General features: G+C 45.3%; 1 protein-coding gene across 4 annotated transcripts in view; it reads left to right on the top strand.

The window, feature by feature from the left end:
- The window catches only part of C2H11orf97 (chromosome 2 C11orf97 homolog), a 154869-nt gene that overhangs the window by 45398 nt on the left and 84695 nt on the right, over positions 1 to 24776 (top strand). For 3 of the 4 annotated variants that reach the window (XM_056561498.1, XM_056561496.1, XM_056561499.1), the window contains one exon: positions 20078 to 20200. In XM_056561498.1, coding sequence (XP_056417473.1) covers positions 20078 to 20200 — 123 coding nt within the window. Of the gene's footprint in view, positions 1 to 20077; positions 20201 to 21871; positions 22082 to 24776 lie in introns of those variants that run through there. The other variant, XM_056561497.1, reaches the window with a different exon arrangement.

Consider the following 24776-nt stretch of genomic DNA (forward strand, 5'->3'; position numbering starts at 1 on the left):
TCCAAAAATTCCTCAGTATAAATCTTGGCTAAGAGTGAAGGTTATAGTGGAGTGGTTATTAGTGGTTATTAATTTCAACCATATTGTTCCCCCCACTTTTCCCAAAGCAGATACGATACGATAAGATAACAGATAAATAGAATTTTCTATACATTTAGGATTTTTGGCTCAGCAGGCCCATTCGAACAGCGGAATATTTGCCCGGCAAAGTTCCAGGTGGTTATTTTGTGTGTGGCAAGTGCTGACTCAATCACTGTGCCAGGACCACATGGCCATGCGCCGTCTTCATTGATGGTGATGCATATCTGAGCTGATTCGGCTGAAAGAATGAACGTGTTCAGTCTGGAACTTGAATTTCTGCGGAAATTCTGCTGTGTGCACAGCGCAGTAGAAACCAATTGAAAACAATTAGAGACTGCTGCAATGGAATTTCTGAGCAGAATTTTTCAACTGAATTCTGCTGAGAAATTCCACTGTATGAATGGGCCTTTAACCCCTTAAGGACTCAGCCCATATTCACCTTAACGGGGTACTCCGGTGGTTAATTTTTTTAACTATATGGCATCTTCTTTGTAAGTTTAGTTTTTTTGCAATATACATGTGTTATATGTTTTGGCAGCCTGTGTGTGTTTTTCTTACATGTTTGTTGGGCAGGAAGTTCTGTAGTTCAGAGAGTTTTCTTTTACTGTTGTCCACAGTTCTGAGTCTGTTGTGGACAAGATGTCACAGCTTTTATTTTATTTTTTTCTCTGTCTGCATGAGAGGAATAAGCCACGCCCCTCATCTCATCCAGCTGAGTACACAACTCCTCACCTCCCCTCCCCCTGCTCTGTATTCTAAGGAAGCAGGTCTGCACAGGAGAAGGACCTCACAGAGAAGATAAGTGTTATCTGAAGGGGAGGATGAGAAGGTGCACGGGCTAGGGATGTATGGACTGCAGGGGAATAATTCTTATACTGTGAATGATCTCTATATGTGAAGGGGGAGGGGGGACTACTGAATGACACATGCTGGGAGTTGTAGTCCCTGTTGTGTGTGTGTGTATGCTAGTGTTTACAAACCAGTGTGCCTCCAGCTGTTGCAAAACTACAACTCCCAGAATGCCCTGACAGACTTTGGGCATGCTGGGAGTTGTAGATTTGCAACAGCTGGAGGCACACTGGTTGGGAAACACTGTTCTAGCCTATTCAGCATACACATCATGTTGTACCAGTGTTTCCCAACCAGTGTGCCTCCAGCTGTTGCAAAACTACAACTAGCATGCCCAAAGGCTGTCAGGGCATGCTGGTAGTAGTAGTTTTGCAACACCTGGAGGCACACAGGTTGGGAAACACTGGTGTATGCCCTACAGAGGTGTGGTGAACTACAACCCCCAGGAGACTACAGAGGCAGCATGCTAGTGTTATACCACAGACTAAAGACTCCTGAATGACACATGCTGGGAGTTGTAGTCCCTTTTGTGTGTGTATGCTAGTGTATCCCAACCAGGGCTTATTATATGAGTGTGCTGTGTATAATGGGGCCGACCCAGGAAAATAGTAGGATAGGTAAAGGGCGGAACACACACACACAAAAAAAAAAAGGAGCCGCCCCAAACCAGCAAGGCATGTGGCATTCTGGGATTTGTAGTTTTCAGCACAGCAAGAAACAGGAAATAGAAGCAAAGAAAGGAAAACAAAGTGGGGGATAAAAAGACAAAAAGACAACAGAACAGAAATCGAGTAGGCTAAACAACAAGAATAGAAATGAAACAAAACAAATAGGGTAAGTCAAAAACAGAAAAACACGTTAACCACCGGAGAACCCCTTTAAGGACTCAAAACAATCTTCATTTTTGCACTTTCGTATTTCCCTCCTCTTCTTCTAAAAATCATAATGCATTCAATTTTGTACCTACAGAATCATATAAGGGCTTGTTTTATGCGTCACCAATTGTACTTTGTAATGACATTACATACTTTATAACATAATCTGCGGCAAAACAAAAAAAAATTATTTGTGGCGTGAAATGAAAAAAAAAAAGCCATTTTGCAACTTTTTAGGGCTTATGTTTCTATGCGGTGCACTTTTCGGCAAAAATGACACCTTGTCTTTATTCTGTAGGTCCATATGGTTACAAGGATACCCAATTTATGTAGGTTTAATTTATTTTACTACTTTAAAACATTTATAACTACATGCACCAAAATTTGTATGTTTAAAATTGTCATCTTCTGACCCCTATAACTTTTTTTTTCCGCGTATGGGGCTATATGAGGGCTCATTTTTTTGCTGTAGTTTTTATGGCCACCAATTTTGCTTTGATGGGACTTTTTGATCTCATTTTATTAATATTTTTATGGTAAATGAAGTGACCAAAAATTCACAATTTTGGACTTTGGTATTTTTTTATGTGTACGCCATCGACCGTGCAGTTTAGCTAACCTTATATTTTAACAGCTCGGACATTTGCGCATGCGGCGGTACCACGTATGATTTTTTTTCCATTACATTCTTTTATTTAAAAAATAGGAAAAGGGGGGTGATTAAAAAGTTTATTAGTGGGGGCTTATTCACATTTTTTCTCTTATATATTTTTTTTTACCACTTTTAACTTTTTTTTTTTTTAGCCCCCTTAGGAGGCTATACCATGCAATCTTCTGATTTCATACACTGTTCAATGCTATGCCATATGCTGCACAGACATGGGGTAGTAGATCACCGATCGGACAACGAGGAGGCAGGTGAGGACCCTCCTGTTGTCCATAGTCCTGATCAGCTCTGCTGAGCTGCCGGGATAGTTTTACTTTCAGTTTAGATGCTGCAATCAAATTTGATTGCGACATCTAAAGGGTTAATGCCAGGCATTGGCCCGATCGGCAGTGCCGTAGGCCCTGGCTGCCCATAGCAACTGGGACCCACAGGGTTTAACCGGTTCTCCGCTCATGAGAACGGTTTAATCCCCGTTAGCGGGATCAGGGCGTACATGTACGCCCTGAGTAGGTTAAAGAGTACCTGTCACCAAACTAAACTTTTAATATTGTGGTGAGGGTGTGATGAAGGGCAGATGTTATTACCCTAGGGGCAGATGGCATTAACCCTTTGTATTCGTGACACCAGGGCGTGGTTATCCTCTACACCACTTGAGGTATGGCCGCTGGTTCCTGGGCTAGGCACGGGGCAAATAATCACTCCGATGCAAAGTTATGGAACAACGTCAGCTTTACTGAGGCAGACAGATAGAATAGTCTTTATAGCTCAGTTAGGACGAAGGAGATGACCAGTGACTTGTGGGCTCGCTGGGACTTGTAGTGGAATTGACTGAATTATGCAGACCCACGTTGACTTGACTAACTTGACTGACTTGACTATGACTGACTAGACTTCACCCCTGTGACTGCTTACTAGGCTTTGACGTTCACCTGAAGGGGCACTTGGTTGGTGGAAGCGTGGCTGCGTGGTTAGGCCTTGGGTCTCTTCAGGGCACCAGACACTGTTGGGTCTTGACTGCACCTCAGAAAACTCTAGACTTAGAACTGACTAAGCTAGCTCCTCTCTTGTATTTATGGGAGCAATTTGTAGGGGTCCTATAGGTCACCACACAAGTCACCTGGTCACTGACACCTTCCCTGGTTACATGCCATGACGTATACTGGAAGCCTGTGCTAGCATTTCTCCTGCGGTGTATATAGTAGTATATAGCAGTGTATACGGATACTGGAAGCCTGTGCTAGCATTTCTCCTGCGGTGTATATAGTAGTATATAGAGAAGAGGGTTGCATTGACAATCCAACACAATGGGCAGGACATTGAACACATTTTATAAGTGGTCAGAAACTTGTAAATAACTCATGAAAGAATAAAGTTACAGTAAAACCAAGCACATCATTGTTTTTCTTGTGAAATTCCCAATAAGTTTGGTGTGTCACATGACCCTCTTCCTATTGAAAAAACAAAAGTTGGATTCATATGGCCGACTTCAAAACGGCCGCCAAGGTCACCACCCATCTTGAAAAGTTTCCCCCCCCCCCTCACATATACTAATGTGCCACAAACAGGAAGTTAATATCACCAACCATTCCCATTTTATTAAGGTGTATCCATATAAATGACCCACCCTGTACTTCATTAAAAACTTATCTTCTTATAGAAATAAAAAAAAATACACTAGGGGTCCCCATATCCTCCAGAACATAATCCTGTCCTGATGAGACATCATCTTTGTCCCAGCTGAAGCACAGGCAGAGACAAAGTCCAGGAAGTGACTGTGCTTACTCCTGTCCTATCAGATTGCAGCATGAAACAGAGAGGAGGGGGTTACAGAGCAGCCTGCAGTGATTGGATGAAGAGACCTTGCACAGCAGACTCAGGGAGGAAGTGAATGCATGGTGAGTGAGGGCAGGCTCAGTGCTTGCCTCTGACATTCCCCTTCCTGAGCAGTGGATGTCAGAATGAGTGAGCAGCAAAACAGAGGGATTTGTGAGCCAAATACAGAAGCTAGACACATAAAGAAACACGTAAATCATCTCTATGACCCAGTGAATAAATATATAAGCATTATTTATTTTCTGTGATATGACAGGTACGCTTTAAGCTACTGATGTCCGGACTGTTCTAATAGGACCTTTGGTTTTTCGCCTATTAAAACCTCCAAGGCAGCTAAACCGTAAAGACTTACATAATATGAAAAATAGCTGTAAATCCCCATCTAATTCCAATCTAGCCGTATAAAGCCTCATTAATAATCCCCATGTAGTATATGCCTGAGTGACCATATTCATTAGCAGCGTTGTAATAGATGTCAGGCTGAAGTGTATGCGATATGGCTGCAGATATTGATTTATACAAGGAGCGCGGCTACCGCAACAGTTTGCTTTTCGGCACCGGCTTTGCCTTGGCACGTCTGGAAATATCCATTGAAATGTGAATGTTCACCGGCCGGGACATCATAAATATCCATCAGTAATTTAGCCTTGGCAGCGAATGTCATTATTAAATCAAAACTCAACTAGTGCAGTACTCCTCAAAGAGTGCGCCGGGGATCTGTATGAGGAGGAACGCGGGCACGTGCTCTCGAGCGGAAAAAATTATGTTCTTACTGATTTATTTAAGCACTTCCCTGCCAGCCAACGTCTTTATGGACAATTTATTAGCGGTGGCTGAGGAGGGTAAATTAAAATCTGCTAAGAAATACAAAAAAAAAAGTTGGGCCAGTAGATGAAAGGCCATGGCCAATGCCACACAGCTCCTTAGGCCAGTTTTCCCCGACCAGAGTGTCTCCAGCTGTTGCAAAACTACAACTCCCAGCATGCCTGGACAGCCTTCAGACAGCCAATGAGACTCCACTGCAGCTGAATGTCAGTGTGGAATTCTTCTGCGGAATTTCGCACACGGAAATTCCATCTTGTGGACATAGCCTAAATCTCCAGTCATGTTCTGTGGTTTCTTAAAGTGTACCTGTCGTCAACAAAAACTTTTTATACAATGTAGATGATACCATTATATGTATATTTGTAATATACATTGGTTAAAAAATGTGTATATTTTTGTCCCTACAGGTGCTATTGTTTGTGTGTCTCTATAAGTGAGGGTGGACGAGCAGGGCTCTGTAGACTGAGGACAAGCAGGGCTCTGTGCACTGAGGACAAGCAGGGCTCTGTGCACTGAGGACAAGCAGGGTTCTGTACACTAAGGACAAGCAGGGCTCTGCACACTGAGGACAAGCAGGGCTCTGTAGACTGAGGACAAGCAGGGCTCTGTGTATTGAGGACAAGCAGGGCTCTGTACACTGAGGACAAGCAGGGCTCTGTACACTGAGGACAAGCAGGGCTCTGTACACTGAGGACAAGCAGGGTTCTGTACACTGACGACAAGTAGGGCTCTGCACACTGAGGACAAGCAGGGCTCTGTACACTGAGGACAAGCAGGGCTTTGTACATTGAGGACAAGCAGGCCCCTGTACACTGAGGACAAGCAGGGCCCTGTGCACTAAGGACAAGCAGGGCTCTGTGCACTGAGGACAAGCAGGGCTCTGTACACTGAGGACAAGCAGGGCTCTGTACACTGAGGACAAGCAGGGCTATGTACCCTGCGGACAAGCAGGGCTCTGTACACTGAGAACAAGCAGGCCACTGTACACTGAGGACAAGCATGGCTCTGTACACCGAGGACAAGCAGGGCTCTGTACACTGAGGACAAGCTGGGCTCTGTACACTTAGGACAAGCAGGGCTCTATACACTGAGGCTCCAACACTGAGGACAAGTGGGGCTCTGTAGACTGAGGACAAGCAGGGCTCTGTGTACTGAGGACAAGCAGGGCTCTGTGCACTGAGGACAGGCAGGGCTCTGTACACTGAGGACAAGCAGGGCTCTGTACACTGAGGACAAGCAGGGTTCTGTACACTGAGGACAAGCAGGGCTCTGCACACTGAGGACAAGCAGGGCTCTGTGTACTGAGGACAAGCAGGGCTCTGCACACTGAGGACAAGCAGGGCTCTGTAGACTGAGGACAAGCAGGGCTCTGTGTACTGAGGACAAGCAGGGCTCTGTGCACTGAGGACAAGCAGGGCTCTCTACACTGAGGACAAGCAGGGTTCTGTACACTGAGGACAAGCAGGGCTCTGTACACTGAGGATAAGCAGGGCTTTGTACACTGTGGACAAGCAGGACTCTGTACACTGAGGACAAGTGTGGCTCTGTAGACTGAGGACAAGCAGGGCTCTGTGTATTGAGGACAATCAGGGCTCTGTACACTGAGGACAAGCAGGGCTCTGTACACTGAGGACAAGCAGGGCTCTGTACACTGAGGACAAGCAGGGTTCTGTACACTGACGACAAGTAGGGCTCTGCACACTGAGGACAAGCAGGGCTCTGTACACTGAGGACAAGCAGGGCTTTGTACATTGAGGACAAGCAGGCCCCTGTACACTGAGGACAAGCAGGGCCCTGTGCACTAAGGACAAGCAGGGCTCTGTGCACTGAGGACAAGCAGGGCTCTGTACACTGAGGACAAGCAGGGCTCTGTACACTGAGGACAAGCAGGGCTATGTACCCTGCGGACAAGCAGGGCTCTGTACACTGAGAACAAGCAGGCCCCTGTACACTAAGGACAAGCACGGCTCTGTACACCGAGGACAAGCAGTGCTCTTTACACTGAGGACAAGCTGGGCTCTGTACACTTAGGACAAGCAGGGCTCTGTACACTGAGGCTCCAACACTGAGGACAAGTGGGGCTCTGTAGACTGAGGACAAGCAGGGCTCTGTGTACTGAGGACAAGCAGGGCTCTGTGCACTGAGGACAGGCAGGGCTCTGTACACTGAGGACAAGCAGGGCTCTGTGCACTGAGGACAAGAAGGGTTCTGTACACTGAGGACAAGCAGGGCTCTGCACACTGAGGACAAGCAGGGCTCTGTGTACTGAGGACAAGCAGGGCTCTGTGCACTGAGGACAAGCAGGGCTCTGTACACTGAGGACAAGCAGGGCTCTGTACACTGAGGACAAGCAGGGCTCTGTACACTGAGGACAAGCGGGGCTCTGTAGACTGAGGACAAGCAGGGTTCTGTGTACTGAGGACAAGCAGGGCTCTGTGCACTGAGGAAAAACAGGGCTCTGTACACTGAGGACAAGCAGGGCTCTGTACACTGAGGACAAGCAGGGCTCTGTACACTGAGGACAAGCAGGGCTCTGTACACTGAGGACAAGCTGGGCTCTGTACACTGAGGACAAGCAGGGCTCTGTGCACTGAGGACAAGCAGGGCTCTGTACACCGTAGACAAGCAGGGCTCTGTACACTGAGGACAAGCAGGGCTCTGTACACTGAGGACAAGCAGGGCATTGTACATTGAGGACAAGCAGGGCTCTGTATACTGAGGACAAGCAGGGCTCTGTATACTGAGGACAAGCGGGGCTCTGTACGCTGAGTAAAAGCAGGGCTCTGTACGCTGAGTAAAAGCAGGGCTCTGTACACTGAGGAAAAGCGGGGCTCTGTACACTGAGGACAAGCAGGGCTCTGTGCACTGAGGAAAAGCGGGGCTCTGTACACTGAGGACAAGCAGGACAGTGTACACTGAGGCTCCATGACACGCCCCTGGCTCACACAGCCGGATGATTGACAAGCCAGGAGTCTGCACAGAGCCCTGCTTGTCCTGCCCTCACTTCCTCTATTTAGACTCCTCATAGAGACACACAGACAATAGCTGCAGGGACAGCATTTATTCACCCAAAAATATACACATTTTTTAATCAATGTATATTACAAATATACATATAATGTTATTATCTACAGTATATCAAACTTTTTTGTTGGCGACAGGTACACTTTAAAGGATAACAAGCATTCACAACCTAACCTGGTGCCATTTTTTATTCCAATTTTTTTTTAAATAGACTTTTCCTTCAAAAGAGCCGTGTGAGGGTTGTTTTTGATGGAACAGCTTGTCGTTTTTATCGGCAACATTTTGGGTACATTCAATTTTTTTAGCACTTTTTTGGCAAGTGGAACAAATAAAAATGCAGAATTTGCAGAATTAGTTTCTTATTTTTACATTGTTCATTGTAAGGTACATATGAGGGACATATTATACACTACAGCTGCTGCGGAATATCATAATACACACCTCAGCTGCTGCTGCTGCAGATCATCATGATACACACCTCAGCTGCTGCAGAATATCATAATACACACCTCTGCTGCTGCAGAATATCATAATAAATACCTCAGCTTTTGTAGAACCTTCTGATACACAACTCAGATGCTGCAGAACATTAGGGCATTTTTGTTTTTATTTATTACTTTTTTTTGTGCACCTCTAGAGCAGTGGTCTTCAACTCTCCTGCTGTTGCAAAACTAGAGCTGGGTATGCTGGGGGTTGTAGTTTTGCAGCAGCTGGACGCTCACAGGTTTGAAGCCACCGCTCAGGATGAAGATCCTTATTGCACTATAAGTGTGATGTCACCATAAGTGTGATGTCACGGCCGTCACGCCCCCTCCCATAGACTTGCATTGAGAAGACGAGGCGTGACGTCACACAGGGGGCAGAGTCGTGACGTCACGAACTTCCGTTCCCGTGGTCGGGACCCAGACCTTCCAGCGCTTCCGGACAAGAATCAGGTGGGTGCCGCATGCTATATTGCGGGGGTCCCCAGCGGCGGGACCCCTGCGATCAGACATTTTATCCCCTATCCTTTGGATAGGGGATAAGATGTCTAGGGGTGGAGTACCCCTTTAAACCATAAAATGATTTCTATAGGACACAAACACAGAACGGTTGTGATGTCCTATTAATATCCCCAGTGGAAGCGGCTGTGATTTATATCTTTATGTGGTATGAGAGTCAGCAGCATTGCCGGAAGCGGCGGTGAGATGCTTTCCTGTGCAAAGTGAGAGATATTACCGTAAGTCTGAGAACTGGAGGTTATACGGATGACTTATAGCTCCCTCCATCACATACATAGAAAATAAGACAATCCACCTCCATGGTTAAGCAGAGCTGAGGGTGTTAGTTCCATTGGTCAATTCTCGGATATTGTCTAGAATTCCCTAAAATCCAACAATTCATTACGACACCACAACACCATGGGCACTGCACATACCAACTAGCTGGACACTGAACACCATCTCTACCAGCGGTCAGGGACATGCACAGACATTTTGGGGGACAGGGGCTCAAGTAGAAGAAAGGGCACCTCTCATTATATAAAAAAAAGTTTCTAAAAACCTTACATTTGTTAACACAACACAATTTCTGAGGTTAGGGACCTCCGGCAGTCATGTCAGCTTAATGGGACCCGCATGGCCCCACAGAGGTTCTAATCATTGAAATTATTATAGGACAGGTGCATTTAAAGGACTGGGGCTCAAGCCACCTTTTGATTCTGTGTGTGCGCGGTGTAGTAATCAGGCTGTGTGCACATATGGGATGTTTTTTTTGCTAATTTTATTGGTGTTTCTGCACAAATATATATATTTTACATCCATAACTGTTTTACAGTGGGGTAAAAAAAAGTATTTAGTCAGCCACCAATTGTGCAAGTTCTCCCACTTAAAAAGATGAAAGGGGCCTGTAATTTTCATCATAGGTATACCTCAACTATGAGAGACATAATGAGAAAAAAATCCATAAAATCACATTGTCTGATTTTTAAAGAATTTATTTGCAAATGATGGTGGAAAATTAGTATTTGGTCAATAACAAAAGTTAATCTCAATACTTTGTTATGTCCCCTTTGTTGGCAATGACAGAGTTCAAACGTTTTCTGTAAGTCTTCACAAGGTTTTCACACACTGTTGCTGGTATTTTGGCCCATTCCTCCATGCAGATCTCCTCTAGAGCAGTGATGTTTTGGGGCTGTCACTTGGCAACACGGACTTTCAACGCCCTCCAAAGGTTTTCTATGGGGTTGAGATCTGGAGACAGGCTAGGCCACTCCAGGACCTAGAAATGCTTCATACGAAGCCAATCCTTTGTTGCCCGGGCGGTGTGTTTAGGATCATTGTCATGCTGAAAGACCCAGCCACGTTTCATCTTTAATGCCCTTGCTGATGGAAGGAGGTTTCCACTCAAAATCTCACGATACATCTGATGCACGGATCAGTTGTCCTGGTCCCTTTGCAGAAAAACAGCCCCAAAGCATGATGTTTCCACCCCCATGCTTTACAGTAGGTATGGTATTCTTTGGATGCAACTCAGCATTTTTACCAAAAAGTTCTACTTTGGTTTCATCTGACCATATGACATTCTCCCAATCCATTTTCTAATAATTGCTCCCACAGTTGATTTCTTCACACCAAGCTTCTTGCTTATTGCAGATTCAGTCTTCCCAGCCTAGTGCAGGTCTACAATTGTGTTTCTGGTGTCCTTCGACAGCTCTTTTGTCTAGGCCATAGTGGAGTTTGGAGTGTGACTGTTTGAGGTTGTGGACAGGTGTCTTTTATACTGATAACAAGTTCAAACAGGTTTCATTAACACAGGTAACAAGTGGAGGACAGAGGAGACTCTTAAAGAAGAAGATACAGGTCTGTGAGAGCCAGAAATCTTGCTTGTTTGTAGGTGACCAAATACTTATTTTCCACCATAATCTTCAAATAAATTCTTTAAAAATCAGACAATGTGATTTTATGGATTTTTTTCCCCTCATTATGTCTCTCATAGTTGAGGTATACCTATGATGAAAATTACAGCCTCTCATCTTTTTAAGTGGGAGAACTTACACAATTGGTGGCTGACTAAATACTTTTTTGCCCCACTGTATATGTAAAATGAAGTAATGGGCCCCTTGTGGTCACTGTGACGTACTCTACATGTACATCATGATCCTGTGGAAAGGGGATACATTTTTCGGCGCTGGTATACCCCTTTAAAACAGGGCATCCATTTTTACCTTGGCTTATTGGGGGAGTTTTATCAAATAAGTACCGTATTTTTCGTCATATAAGACGCACTTTCTCTTCCCCAAAACTGGGGGGAAAAAGTCAGTGCGTCTTATACGGCGAATACACCCCTATCGCGGCGGTCCCTGTGACCATCAACGGCCGGGACCCGCGGCTAATACAGGACATCACCGATTGCGGTGATGCCCTGTATTAACCCTTCAGACGCGGCGATCAAAGCTGACCGCCGCGTCTGAAGGGAAAGTGACACTAACCCGGCTGTTCAGTCGGGCTGTTCGGGATGCCGCGATTTCACCGCTGTGGTCCCGAACAGCCCGACCTGAATAGCCGGGTTAGTGCTTACAGGACACCAGGAGGGACCTTACCTGCCTCTTCGGTGTCTTCTCCGTTCAGGGATCCCCTGTATGGCCGGCGCTCTCCTTCCTCGTCATTATGTCGTCGCGTATGTGCGTTGGCGTGCGTAACGGCGTGATGGCGGCGACAGAGAGCGAGGATACCCGGCCGGCAGCAGAGACGTTCCGGAGCGACGGGGACATGGCAACAGCGATGGAGCGACATCCAGGACAGCGGTGACGGGTCCGGAGCGGCGTGGACACGTGAGTATTACCTCCTATGCAGTGGTCTTCAATCTGCGGACCTCCAGATGTTGCAAAACTACAACTCCCAGCATGCCCGGACAGCCAACAGCTGTCCGGACATGCTGGGAATTGTGGTTTTGCAACATCTGGAGGTCCGCAGGTTGAACACCACTATTGGGTTCAAAATCTTTATTTTTTTAGATTTTGCACTTATAAATTGGGTGCGTCTTATACGCCGGTGCGTCCTATAGGGCGAAAATATAATAGCTTCCAGAAGGGGCCTAAAAATATAGCTGCCAGGTATTTTTTGTATGGATCCCTGTAGGCCATAATACAAATAGTGAAAAACGAAAAAAATTTAAATTAGTAAATACCAGCGCTAATAAGGATGATACAATTATCTTTATTGAGAGGAAGATAAAAAATGTATAAAAACTGATATGTCTCAATAATAATCACAGTATACAGAATTAGATGTGTGTGCAATATGATAAGTGCTGTACAAAAAAGGACATGACATTTTTTTTTAAATAATAAAAAGTATATGGATATAGATAGTTGAAAGGGCTTATTGGATATACGCCATAAGCCCTTTCAAATATCTATATCCAATACTTTTTATTATTTAAAAAAAAAGTCATGTCCTTTTTTGTACAGCACTTATATTGCACACGCATCTAATTCTGTATACTGTGGTCCCTCAAGTTACAATATTAATCGGTTCCAGGACGACCATTGTATGTTGAAATCATTGTATGTTGAGACCAGAACTCTATGGAAACCTGGTAATTGGTTCTGAAGCCACCAAAATGTCATCCAAAAATTGGAAAAAGTGAGGATTAAAGAAAAATAAGTAGATAACTAATACAGATAAAGCAAATCCTTACATATAAAAGTAATAAAGATCTGCTGGGAGCTGTAATCACTGTCTATTTCAGTGATTCCCAACTAGAGTGTCTCCAGCTGTTGCAAGACTACAACTCCCAGCATGCCCGGACAGCCAAAGGCTGTCTGGACATGCTGGGAGTTGTAGTTTTGCAACAGCTGGAGGCACCCTCTTTGGGATACACTGGTCTATGTAGAGGAAAGAAGCTTCTTCAGGGTCCTCTACAGTACACACAGTGTCCTAAAAAAAGTTAAATCGAGCTGCCCTCACCTGGTGTCCAAAGGAGCAGCTAACCCTGGTACAGGTAAAGAGTACAGAACATGTAATACCACCCTGTACTGTAGGGGGCGCTACCAGACACCAGTCAGTGCATTCACTTCAGTAATACAGGTAAAGAGTACAGGACATGTAATACCTCCCTGTACTGTAGGGGGCGCTACCAGACACCAGTCAGTGCATGCACTTCAGTAATACAGGTAAAGAGTACAGAACATGTAATACCACCCTGTACTGTAGGGGACGCTTCCAGACACCAGTCAGTGCATTCACTTCAGTAATACAGGAAAAGAGTACAGGACATGTAATACCTCCCTGTACTGTAGGGGGCGCTACCAGACACCAGTCAGTGCATGCACTTTAGGAATACAGGGGTTTTACCAGTGAATGCCCATTCTGATTGGTCGGGTCTAACAGCCCTAGACACGTTTCTCAGATTCCATAGCATTGTATGTTGAGTCTGGTTTCAAGTTACAATTGTCCAGAAAAGACCATTGTATGTTGAAACTATTGTATGTTGAGGCCATTGAAAGTTGAGGGATCACTGTACTGTGATTATTTATTCATACAGGCTTGCACTATTGCACTTTTGTCTGCAGCCACTTCAATAGGGGCAGCCTGGAAATACTACAGTCAGTCATCCAGATAGGTATGTACACGCATACTTTTCTATATCTACAAACCTTCATCTAATTTAGGCTAATTCTTATACATTTTTACATCATCTTTTATTATAGTTGTCTCACCCTTTCGGAACACCTTGGAAGAGTTTTATCAAAACCTGTCCAGAGGAAAAGTTGCCCAGTTGCCCATAGCAACCAATCAGATCGCTTCTTTCATTTTTAACAAGGCCTCTGAAAAATGAAAGAAGCAATCTGATTGGTTGCTATGGTCAACTGGGCAACTTTTTCTCGGCAAAGGTTTTGATAAATCTCCCCCAATGGGTTTAGCATACTGTAGGGACAGTGCTGAACACTGTATGGCACTGTGGTGTCCCGGTACAGGACTTGGTCCTGTCCCTTTGTCTGGAGTCCCCTCAGCCAGAGACCCTCCATGCTAATGGGCTCTCCTGAAGGGCTAACCCCTAGTCGCCTCTTAATATGGTAATATTTAATGTATATATTTAATTAATCTAGGATACTTCTGTATAGGACCTTAGAGGTCACGTGCCTTTAATGTATGTTATACTATGGTTTAAGGACCTTTGGGTCATGTGATATACCCAGAGTTCCAGGGATCAGGAATGACAGGTTCTGCTGTCCAATGAGCTTTGTCCCACCCCCATAATATATAAGGGGCTGCTGCCACTTAGCTCACTCTCTTAGTTCCGGACTATGAAGCAGCACTAATCTCACAGCTCATCATCAAGTCAAGCTAGGCCTGAAGCCTTATCTTCTGCAGCCACTAAACAGTGAGTTATCCAGCTCAAAAGTACAAAAATCCTGTGTGATTACTGCAACTCAATTATCATAAATTCAGTAGCACAGTGGCTAGCAAATCAAAGCTCATTGCACTCAGAAGTCCTAGCAAACCTGTGAGGAACCTGAACTACAGTCCTCTATACAAAGACTGTTTTGTTACCTGCAGTTGCATAAAATATGCAGTAAAGTTTATTCCGGTTTTCATCAATATCTGCTGTGGACATCCCTGTAACTTTCCCTACCTTTTGTGGGACAGTTAGCGGTAGGACCATTAACCTAAGGAAACCGCACCTTGGCGTCACGACAACAAAGGGTTAATACCAATATACCCTACACTACCACTCCGCAACACCCCAGACACCACAGCACTGTTAACTAGGTATATTAGTGTAGCATTACTTTGCCACTGTTCGGCACTTTTATCAGAGCTCATGCATATGGGCATGGTGATACTTTGTGGTGTTCCGCCATGATTCTTTAACTCATGGGTTGAGGTTATATAGGGGCAGTGTAGTTTTCCACACAGAATTGGTGATGTTACAGTAGCTTGAGGTCAATAACAGGACCATGGGCACCTTTCTTGTGGCCTCAACAACTAATGTCTATGGGTATCTTCATGTGTAGACCCTTGGCACTCCTTTAATTGTAGTGTCTGGGTGAAGATAGAGGAATGGCTGTGATGTTGGTGCAAATAGTTGTGGCCAACGTAGCTGTGAACTTGAACAATTCACAGTATCTTTACTATGTCAGTTTCTCTGTGCAAGAAAATACAGTATACAGTCTTTTGTATGGTAGAGGAAAGGTCGTTCGCACAGATTTTCCCTGTAGCGTATGAGAAGAAGTACCCAGGGTATCTAAAATAGATAGATTTCACATGTATACTTTAACAGGTTGACTTCCCACAACAGTTTAAAAGACTTGTGTTGCTGATGGTTTTGTGCGCTACAATGCCCTATAACAGGGTGTAAGGTGGTAAGGTTTGTGGCGCAGGCCTTTTAGTATCCCAGCACACAAATATACACCACCTATTCAGGTGGTGTATATTTGTGCAACTTCAGTTGTCACAAGTAAAGTCACATGTGAAGAGGGTGCGCTCCGGAAACTCTCCCACCATACAAGATCGAGCCCCCTTCCAGCCTCCTTCAGATCTCTTTCACGCCTCCTTGGCAGGAGTGGCGCAGACCCTCTGAAGTCACACATTTCTGTGCAAAAATGCCACATTTTAACATGCATATTTTTTGTTTCATATCAATTATTATTTTTTTTTAATATAATGCTGCTCCAATGAGGAATTCCTTTTCCAGCTAAACAAAGATAAACAAATTAATCCTTGGCAAGAAAAATCTCTTATAAGACGTCCGTGGGCTGAGCACCGAGCTGATGTCTGATTAAAGGCTCCATATTGATTAAAACATCAATGAAACAATATAAATAGGAGAAGTCTAGTACAATGTGGTGACTGTTCTCACATCCTCCATGTGTCACTGCAAGAAACGGAACGGTAGCTGTATCTGCTGCCTTAAGACCAGGGCCAGATTAAGGCTGCCTGGAAGACGGAGCACTTCATTATGATGCCCCCCCCCCCCCCCTGACAGTTCCCCCACATTAGGTGCAGTATAGTTCCCCCTCATTAGGTGCAGTACAGTTCCCCCTCATTAGGTGCAGTATAGTTCCCCCGCATTAGGTGCAGTGTAGTTCCCCACATTAGGTGCAGTATAGTTCCCCCGCATTAGGTGCAGTACAGTTCCCCCGCATTAGGTGCAGTATAGTTCCCCTGCATTAGGTGCAGTATAGTTCCCCCGCATTAGGTGCAGTATAGTTCCCCACATTAGATGCAGTATAGTTCCCCCGCATTAGGTGCAGTACAGTTCCCCCGCATTAGGTGCAGTATAGTTCCCCCGCATTAGGTTCAGTATAGTTCCCTCACATTAGGTGCAGTATAGTTCCCCCGCATTAGGTGCAGTACAGTTCCCCCGCATTAGGTGCAGTACAGCTCCCCCACATTAGGTGCAGTATAGTTCCCCCACATTAGGTGCAGTATAGTTCCCCACATTAGGTGCAGTATAGTTCCCCACATTAGGTGCAGTATAGTTCCCCCACATTAGGTACAGTATAGTTCCCCACATTAGGTGCAGTATAGTTCCCCACATTAGGTGCAGTATAATTCCCCCACATTAGGTGCAGTATAGTTCCCCACATTAGGTGCAGTATAGTCCCCCACATTAGGTGCATTACAGTACCCCACATTAGGTACAGTATAGTTCCCCACATTAGGTGCAGTATAGTTCCCCCACATTAGGTGCAGTATAGTTCCCCCACATTAGGTACAGTATAGTTCCCCACATTAGGTGCAGTATAGTTCCCCACATTAGGTGCAGTATAGTTCCCCCACATTAGGTGCAGTATAGTTCCCCCACATTAGGTGCAGTATAGTTCCCCACATTAGGTGCAGTATAGTTCCCCACATTAGGTACAGTATAGTTCCCCACATTAGGTACAGTATAGTTCCCCACATTAGGTGCAGTATAGCTCCCCACATTAGGTGCAGTATAGTTCCCCCACATTAGGTGCAGTATAGTTCCCCCACATTAGGTGCAGTATAGTTCCCCCACATTAGGTGCAGTATAGTTCCCCCACATTAGGTGCAGTATAGTTCCCCACATTAGGTGCAGTATAGTTCCCCACATTAGGTACAGTATAAATCCCCACATTAGGTGCAGTACAGTTTCCCCACATTAGGTGCAGTATAGTTCCCCCACATTAGGTGCAGTATAGTTCCCCACATTAGGTGCAGTATAGTTCCCCACATTAGGTGCAGTATAGTTCCCCCACATTAGGTGCAGTATAGTTCCCCCACATTAGGTGCAGTATAGTTCCCCCACATTAGGTGCAGTATAGCTCCCCCACATTAGGTGCAGTATAGTTCCCCACATTAGGTGCAGTATAGTTCCCCACATTAGGTGCAGTATAGTTCCCCCACATTAGGTACAGTATAGTTCCCCACATTAGGTGCAGTATAGTTCCCCACATTAGGTGCAGTATAATTCCCCCACATTAGGTGCAGTATAGTTCCCCACATTAGATGCAGTATAGTTCCCCTTATTAGGTGCAGTACAGTTCCCCACATTAGGTGCAGTATAGTTCCCCACATTAGGTGCAGTATAGTTCCCCACATTAGGTGCAGTATAGTTCCCTCACATTAGGTGCAGTATAGTTCCCCCACATTAGGTACAGTATAGTTCCCCACATTAGGTGCAGTATAGTTCCCCACATTAGGTGCAGTATATTTCCCCCACATTAGGTGCAGTATAGTTCCCCCACATTAGGTGCAGTATAGTTCCCCACATTAGGTGCAGTATAGTTCCCCACATTAGGTACAGTATAGTTCCCCACATTAGGTACAGTATAGTTCCCCACATTAGGTGCAGTATAGCTCCCCACATTAGGTGCAGTATAGTTCCCCCACATTAGGTACAGTATAGTTCCCCACTTTAGGTGCAGTATAGTTCCCCCACATTAGGTGCAGTATAGTTCCCCCACATTAGGTGCAGTATAGTTCCCCACATTAGGTGCAGTATAGTTCCCCACATTAGGTACAGTATAAATCCCCACATTAGGTGCAGTACAGTTCCCCCACATTAGGTGCAGTATAGTTCCCCCACATTAGGTGCAGTATAGTTCCCTCACATTAGGTGCAGTATAGTTCCCCCACATTAGGTGCAGTATAGTTCCCCACATTAGGTGCAGTATAGTTCCCCCACATTGGGTGCAGTATAGTTCCCCACATTAGGTGCAGTATAGTTCCCCACATTAGGTACAGTATTAATCCCCACATTAGGTGCAGTACAGTTCCCCCACATTAGGTGCAGTATAGTTCCACCACATTAGGTGCAGTATAGTTCCCTCACATTAGGTGCAGTATAGTTCCCCCACATTAGGTGCAGTATAGTTCCCCCACATTAGGTGCAGTATAGTTCCCTCACATTAGGTGCAGTATAGTCCCCCACATTAGGTGCAGTATAGTTCCCCCACATTAGGTGCAGTATAGCTCCCCACATTAGGGGCAGTATAGTTCCCCACATTAGGTTGGCAGTACAGTTCCCCCACAGACATACAGCCTCCAGCCATTTACAGTGTATGGCTGGAGGCTGTATGCCTGTTTACTGCCCCACTTCAGTGTTCCGACCACCGCTCCACCAGTCCGGGGACCAAGGTCACGATCTACTGCTATGGGCCATAGCAGTAAGTCCCGGGACCGAAGGAGCGGAGGTCAGAACACTGAAGATGACGTGCCACTGGTCACTTACCATGCGTGCGCGTTCTCCTTAATGCTCCACTCCGCTTTTTTCCTATGGGCGCACGCACGGGACGTCAGGGACGTCCCTGCGTGCGCTAGCTTCCAGAGGCCCCTGCGTGCGCAACTCCCAGCGGCCCCTATCTACACACTGTAATAGGTATATAGACATAAGGCTATCCTTCATATAAGATAGGGATAGACATAAAGCAATCCTTCATATAAGATAGGGATAGGTATAAAGCTATCCTTTATATAAGATAGGTATAAGGCTATCCTTTATATAAGATAGGGATAGGTATAAGGCTATTCTTCATATAAGATAGGGATAGGCATACGGCTATCCTTCATATAAGATAGGGATAGGTATAAGGCTATCCTTCATATAAGATAGGGATAGGTATAAGGCTATCCTTAATGTAAGATAGGGATAGGCATAAGGCTATCATTCATATAAGATAGGGCTAGGTATAAGGCTATCCTTCATATAAGATATGGATAGGTATAAGGCTATCCTTCATATAAGATAGGGATAGGTATAAGGCTACCCTTCATATAAGATAGGGATAGGCATAAGGCTATCCTTCATATAAGATAGAGATCGGCAAAGGCTATCCTTCATATAAGATAGAGATCGGCAAAGGCTATCCTTCATGTAAGATAGAGATCGGCAAAGGCTATCCTTCATATAAGATAGGGCCAGGGACTATTCATAGTATTCAGAATATTGGGCAGACTAGATGGGCTGAGTAGTGTACCCACACTTATATACCATATACACACTGTGACTAACATATATAGATACAGCTGCACACCTATGTACACACTGTGTCATATATATACGCTATAATGCACCCCCATCCTATACACACTGTGAGACACTTCAGTTGGCAAAGCAATACAGGCAAATCCTGTCAACGGTGATATCTCCCCTCCTTCTCTAACTCCACTGTTGACCATATGTAATGATCTCTGGTGAATGGTGGATGTCTCCCGTGTAAATGATAGACAGCATTACCTGCAGACTGTAAATAGACAATACCTGAGCTCCTGAGACCTATTGTCAGTTCCTGGGCCCAATAGAGAACACTATGGTCCTTTGGTGAATACTTCACAGTTACATATCCAAAGAAATAATGCCGCTCCCCCCATCATCTCACATTGAATTATGGGATCTGTAGAATAGTCTCGGCTTGACAGATAAATTGTACTGTTCTTGGGATTTGCCACAAATCACGTTATTTCTCTTCTAGCAATACAACTGGATAAGATTCTGAAGGCTGAGAAGAATATCCAAACGTGTGATACTACTGCTCCGTCCAGAAATAGCTTCCTGACTCAACCCAAGCATTATTCCCGACACAAGGGAATTAGAGGTGAGACTTAAAGGGGTTCTCCACCATAAGGTGATTTTAGTACTTACCTGCCAGACAGTAATGGACATGCTTAGGAAGGATTTGTGCTTGTCTTGGGGCTAAATGGCTGCGTTGTGATTCCTCCATAATGCTGCTGCCTTCTTTTTTTGAAATGGCTATTTCCTGTTGGAGTTCCCTCCCTCCAACTACAAGTCCCAAGATCCCTCATTTGTAAGAGTAAGTTCACTTTTCTGCCTCTCACATATCAACCACCCCACCCATTGCAGCACAGCTAGGCTCCCTTCCATGCGTGCTGTGCTTGAAACTACAATTCCCTGCAGCCCTGTGGAGAATGATCTCCCTCACACCCAGCGGTCGCTCCACCCACTGAAGCCCAGACACACTCCCTTTAAACACCTGACCAGTGATGTAATGTCTCGGGCCACAAAAGCTGAGACAAAATTCATTTTGTATGCTGCTAAAAATGAACATCGGGGCAAAAATCAAATAAGAATTGCGAGACCACCATCACACACAGGTACAGACACTATATTATGAACTACATTAACTTTAAAAAATCCCAGAATACCCCTTTTAACCCCATTGTACACATCTAAATCCAGTGCTTCCCATCCCAATTTATGTAAAATCCTATTGCTCCATGGGGCCCGGTCAAAGGTGGCCAAGAAGCTTCTTCATGATATGGGTATAAGTTCCCTTTTAGGGTTCTCTGGTCTGAAGGGGTTTGACAGGAGTAGACCATTGATGGCCTCAAGATGGCACCAATATTCTACCACTTTTAGCTCAGTTTAACAATTTCTAGTGAGAAATGTATCACACATACCCATATAGTAATGATATACATTCCGTAGGGCAGCCCATGCTGGTACCATAGAAAAGAACGGCCTTACTCAAGTTGGTCTCCATATAGACAACTCCTTTAGACTGGAGATGCTATGGGGTCAGCTGATCTAGTCCAGACCCCACAACCTCCAGCTGGAAAGTCACGATGGTTGACCATCCAATGGTTGACCATTCAGGCACACTTCATGGTTATGTTAAGAATCAGGTGCATCATTGTCTTCTAAATACTATCTAATAGACCAGTGGTCTCTAAACTGTGGACCTCCATGTTGCCAAACTCCAACTCCCAGCATGCCCGGACAGCCGTTGGCTGTCCGGGCATGCTGGGAGTTGGAGTTTTGAAACATCTGGTGGTCCACAGTCAGGACTGGTGCAAGGATTTTTGCCACTCTAGGCAAAAGCTAATTTTACTGCCCCCTTTACTCCTCCCATTGACACGCCTCACCTTGCTAGGTGGATGACACACTGTAACAAACCAACTCCTCATCTCCTTACCACTGGTGTGACACACTGTAACAACCCCCTTCTCATGTAATCCCCTTACTACTGGTGTGGCAGCTTAGCAGCTGTCAGGACCTGGAGAAATAACACTCTTGCTGAGGGCAGAATGGCGCCCCCATCAAGAGGGCACTCTAGGCGGTTGCCCATAGGTGGAGCCGGCCCTGTCCACAGTTTGGAGACCACTACAATAGACCATAGTCGCCCCTTCTATGGAGTCTCACACCAAAATATTCAGATAGATGAGTGACTTAGGTATACAGATTTAGCAGAGCTATGCTTGTGTGCTAAATATGATTTTGCATTGTATCCTGTACACTTTCCTTACAGCCCAAAAAGGTCCGACAACATGTTCAGCTCTGCTACATCTCTACATCAAATCGCCTCCTAAGCCGCCAGCAGAGGGCAGTAGTGTGCGCGTCCAAACGCTAATTTACACCGAATGCTTCAAAATGTGCATTACATGAACGGAGCCAGAAACTCCCTTAAGAAATATATTTTAGTAACCAAGAGACTGTTACCGTAGGTCAAAATAAATGCAATTTTCCAGCAATTTTTTGCTTTCTTACTATGAGTATTTATCTGCCAGGAGGGCTCCATAGGGAAAATATTCTTGAGCTAGATCATACGTTATACTATATCATACGGTATATCAGATCATACGGTAGAATTTTATGACTGTCGCGGTTGTATATAACATAAAATGAGACTATGAGAGGGTTTATGCATTGAACGGTATATGTCAGGAAAAGGAATGCGTGATTTTCAACCTTTTTTTATCTTAAGGCCCAGCATGCCAGGTAATAATATTGTGGAGGCACGCCAACGCTATTGCGCCATGATCTGTAGTTTTTATAGGTACCATTTTTGGTTTTATGGGACTTTGTGATCGCTTTTTTATTCATTTTTTTCTGATATATGATGTGACCCAAAATTTGGCAATTCTGGCATTTGGTATTTGTTTACATTTACGCAATTCCCTGTGTGGAATAATTAACCTCTTAGGGACACAGGGCGTACGCATATGCCACCATTCCCGAGTCCTTAAGGACTCAGGGCATATACAAATAGAGTTTTTCCCCCACACATACACACCCCGCCCCCATTAGAGTAGGGAAATAGCCTGCAGGGCGTTTTCGCCTGAGTAGGCATATGCCATACTTGTCTCTGACACTGAAAGCACCAATGATGCCACATTTTTGTCATCTTCCTCACCCTCCTCATCATCTTCTGATGATGGGTAACCAAGGAGGCAGAGATGCCGCCATGCGGGACTGCAAACCTCTGCTCCTGACCCTGTGCCCCATGCTAGTGCTAGTCACCCTGGTGCTCGTACTAGTCAGACCCCCAGCCTAGCTTACTGGTGCCCCGTACCGGTGAACTTGTCTGGAATCAGCCAGCGGACCACAAACCTGTGATTCCTGAGTCAGGAATAAAGAGTGACATCGTCAGTTTCACTGAAATGGACTATGTTAATCTCAATCTGAAGGTTGACCAGACGAACCTATATGCCTAACAGTTCGTCACTGCAAACCCAGGCTCCTTTTTAGCTAGGCCCAATGGCTGGTTCCCAGTCGATGCAGCTGAAATGAGGATATTCTAGGGGCCTCATGCTGCATATGGGCCTTGTTAAAAAACCAAAGGTCAGACAGTACTGGAGTGGGGACGTCCTCTACCAGACCCCACTCTACAGTATGGCCATGACACGTCGCCGGTTCGAGGCCATTCGGAAATGTTTCCATGTCCCTCTCTGTATAAAATCAGGCCGGTCATCAATTACTTTGGGGCCAAATTTTGGGAGGCCTATGTCCCTGGGAGGGAGGTCACTATTGATGAGTCTCTTATCAGCTTTGAGGGGAGACTCAGCTTCCGGCAATACATTCCCACTAAGCGAGCGCGGTATGGCATGAAGATGTATAAACTTTGAGAGAGTACCTCCGGGTACACTTGCAAGTTTATGGTGTATGAGGGACGAGATTCCCATATTGAAACCCCAGAATGTCCCCCCCACTCTGGTTGTTAACGGGAAAATTGTTTGGGACTTTTTGCACCCATTGCTAGATAAGGGTTACCACTTTTACGTGGATAACTTTTATACTAGTATCCCTCTCTTCACATCTCTCACCGCCAGATTCACGGTCGCTTGTGGGACAGTCCGGAAGAATCAGAGAGGCCTTCCGACCCATCCCCTACACACACCTATCCCCCAGGGTGAGTCCTTTGCCCTTACCCATGAAAACCTGTTGCTGGTCAGGTATAAGGATAAGAGGTATGTCCTTATGCTCACCACAATTCATGGGAACGGCAGCACCCCTGTCGCTGTGCGAGCTACCACAGGACCGGTTGTATTCTGGACTACAATCGGTATATGGGGGGAGTTGATCTTTCTGATCAAGTCCTCAAGCCATATAATGCCATGCGGAAAACATGGGCATGGTACAAAAAAGGTTTGGTCTGCATGGTACAGGTTGCCATGTACAACTTTTTTGTACTGTCCCAGTATGCTGGCAACATAGGGACATACCTTCAGTTCCAGGAGGAAGGCCCTAAAGGTCCTAATCTTTTGTGAACAAGAACAACCTCTGGAACAACAGGCGCCCATATCGTCCCCGGCCAACAGTTTCCAGGTAAGGTCCCCCACACTGGAAAGAAGGGACGATCCCCCCCAAAAATGCAGAGTGTGTCACAGGAGGGGGATTCGAAAGAAGATCACCACACAGTGTGGCACTTGTCCCGATCATCCGGGCCTCTGAGTTAGAGATTATTTCCATGGAGTTCTAAATTTTTAATACCTTTCCCTCATTTTTATTTCTCAGAATTTTACTCCAATGTACCATTCCAGAGTACATTGTCTTCCAAATTTTAAACCCCCCCCCCCCAAAAAAAACCTCTTTCCCAATACCCCTGATAATATCTTTTTCTCCCCCCAAAAAATGGGTCATGAGTCAACAGCATTGGCGGTTTGCAGTTGCCTCGAATGCACAGCGATCTCTCTCCACCTGAGCGGGGTGCGCTTTTCAGGTAACAGAATAGGGACGGCCACACACATCACATTCCCAGAATGATGATTCAGAGCATAGGGTTTGGGGCGGGCATAATTTTAACTTTTGGCTATACTCTGGGTCATCATTCTGGTAACATAATTGGCATATCAGTAATAAGATTGCAATTTTCATTTTCCCCAAACTACACTTCATCCATTCCTGGAAAATAAATTTAGAGGACACCCGTCTGT

Source organism: Hyla sarda, chromosome 2 (assembly GCF_029499605.1).
Source record: "Hyla sarda isolate aHylSar1 chromosome 2, aHylSar1.hap1, whole genome shotgun sequence".
NCBI lineage: Eukaryota > Metazoa > Chordata > Amphibia > Anura > Hylidae > Hyla > Hyla sarda.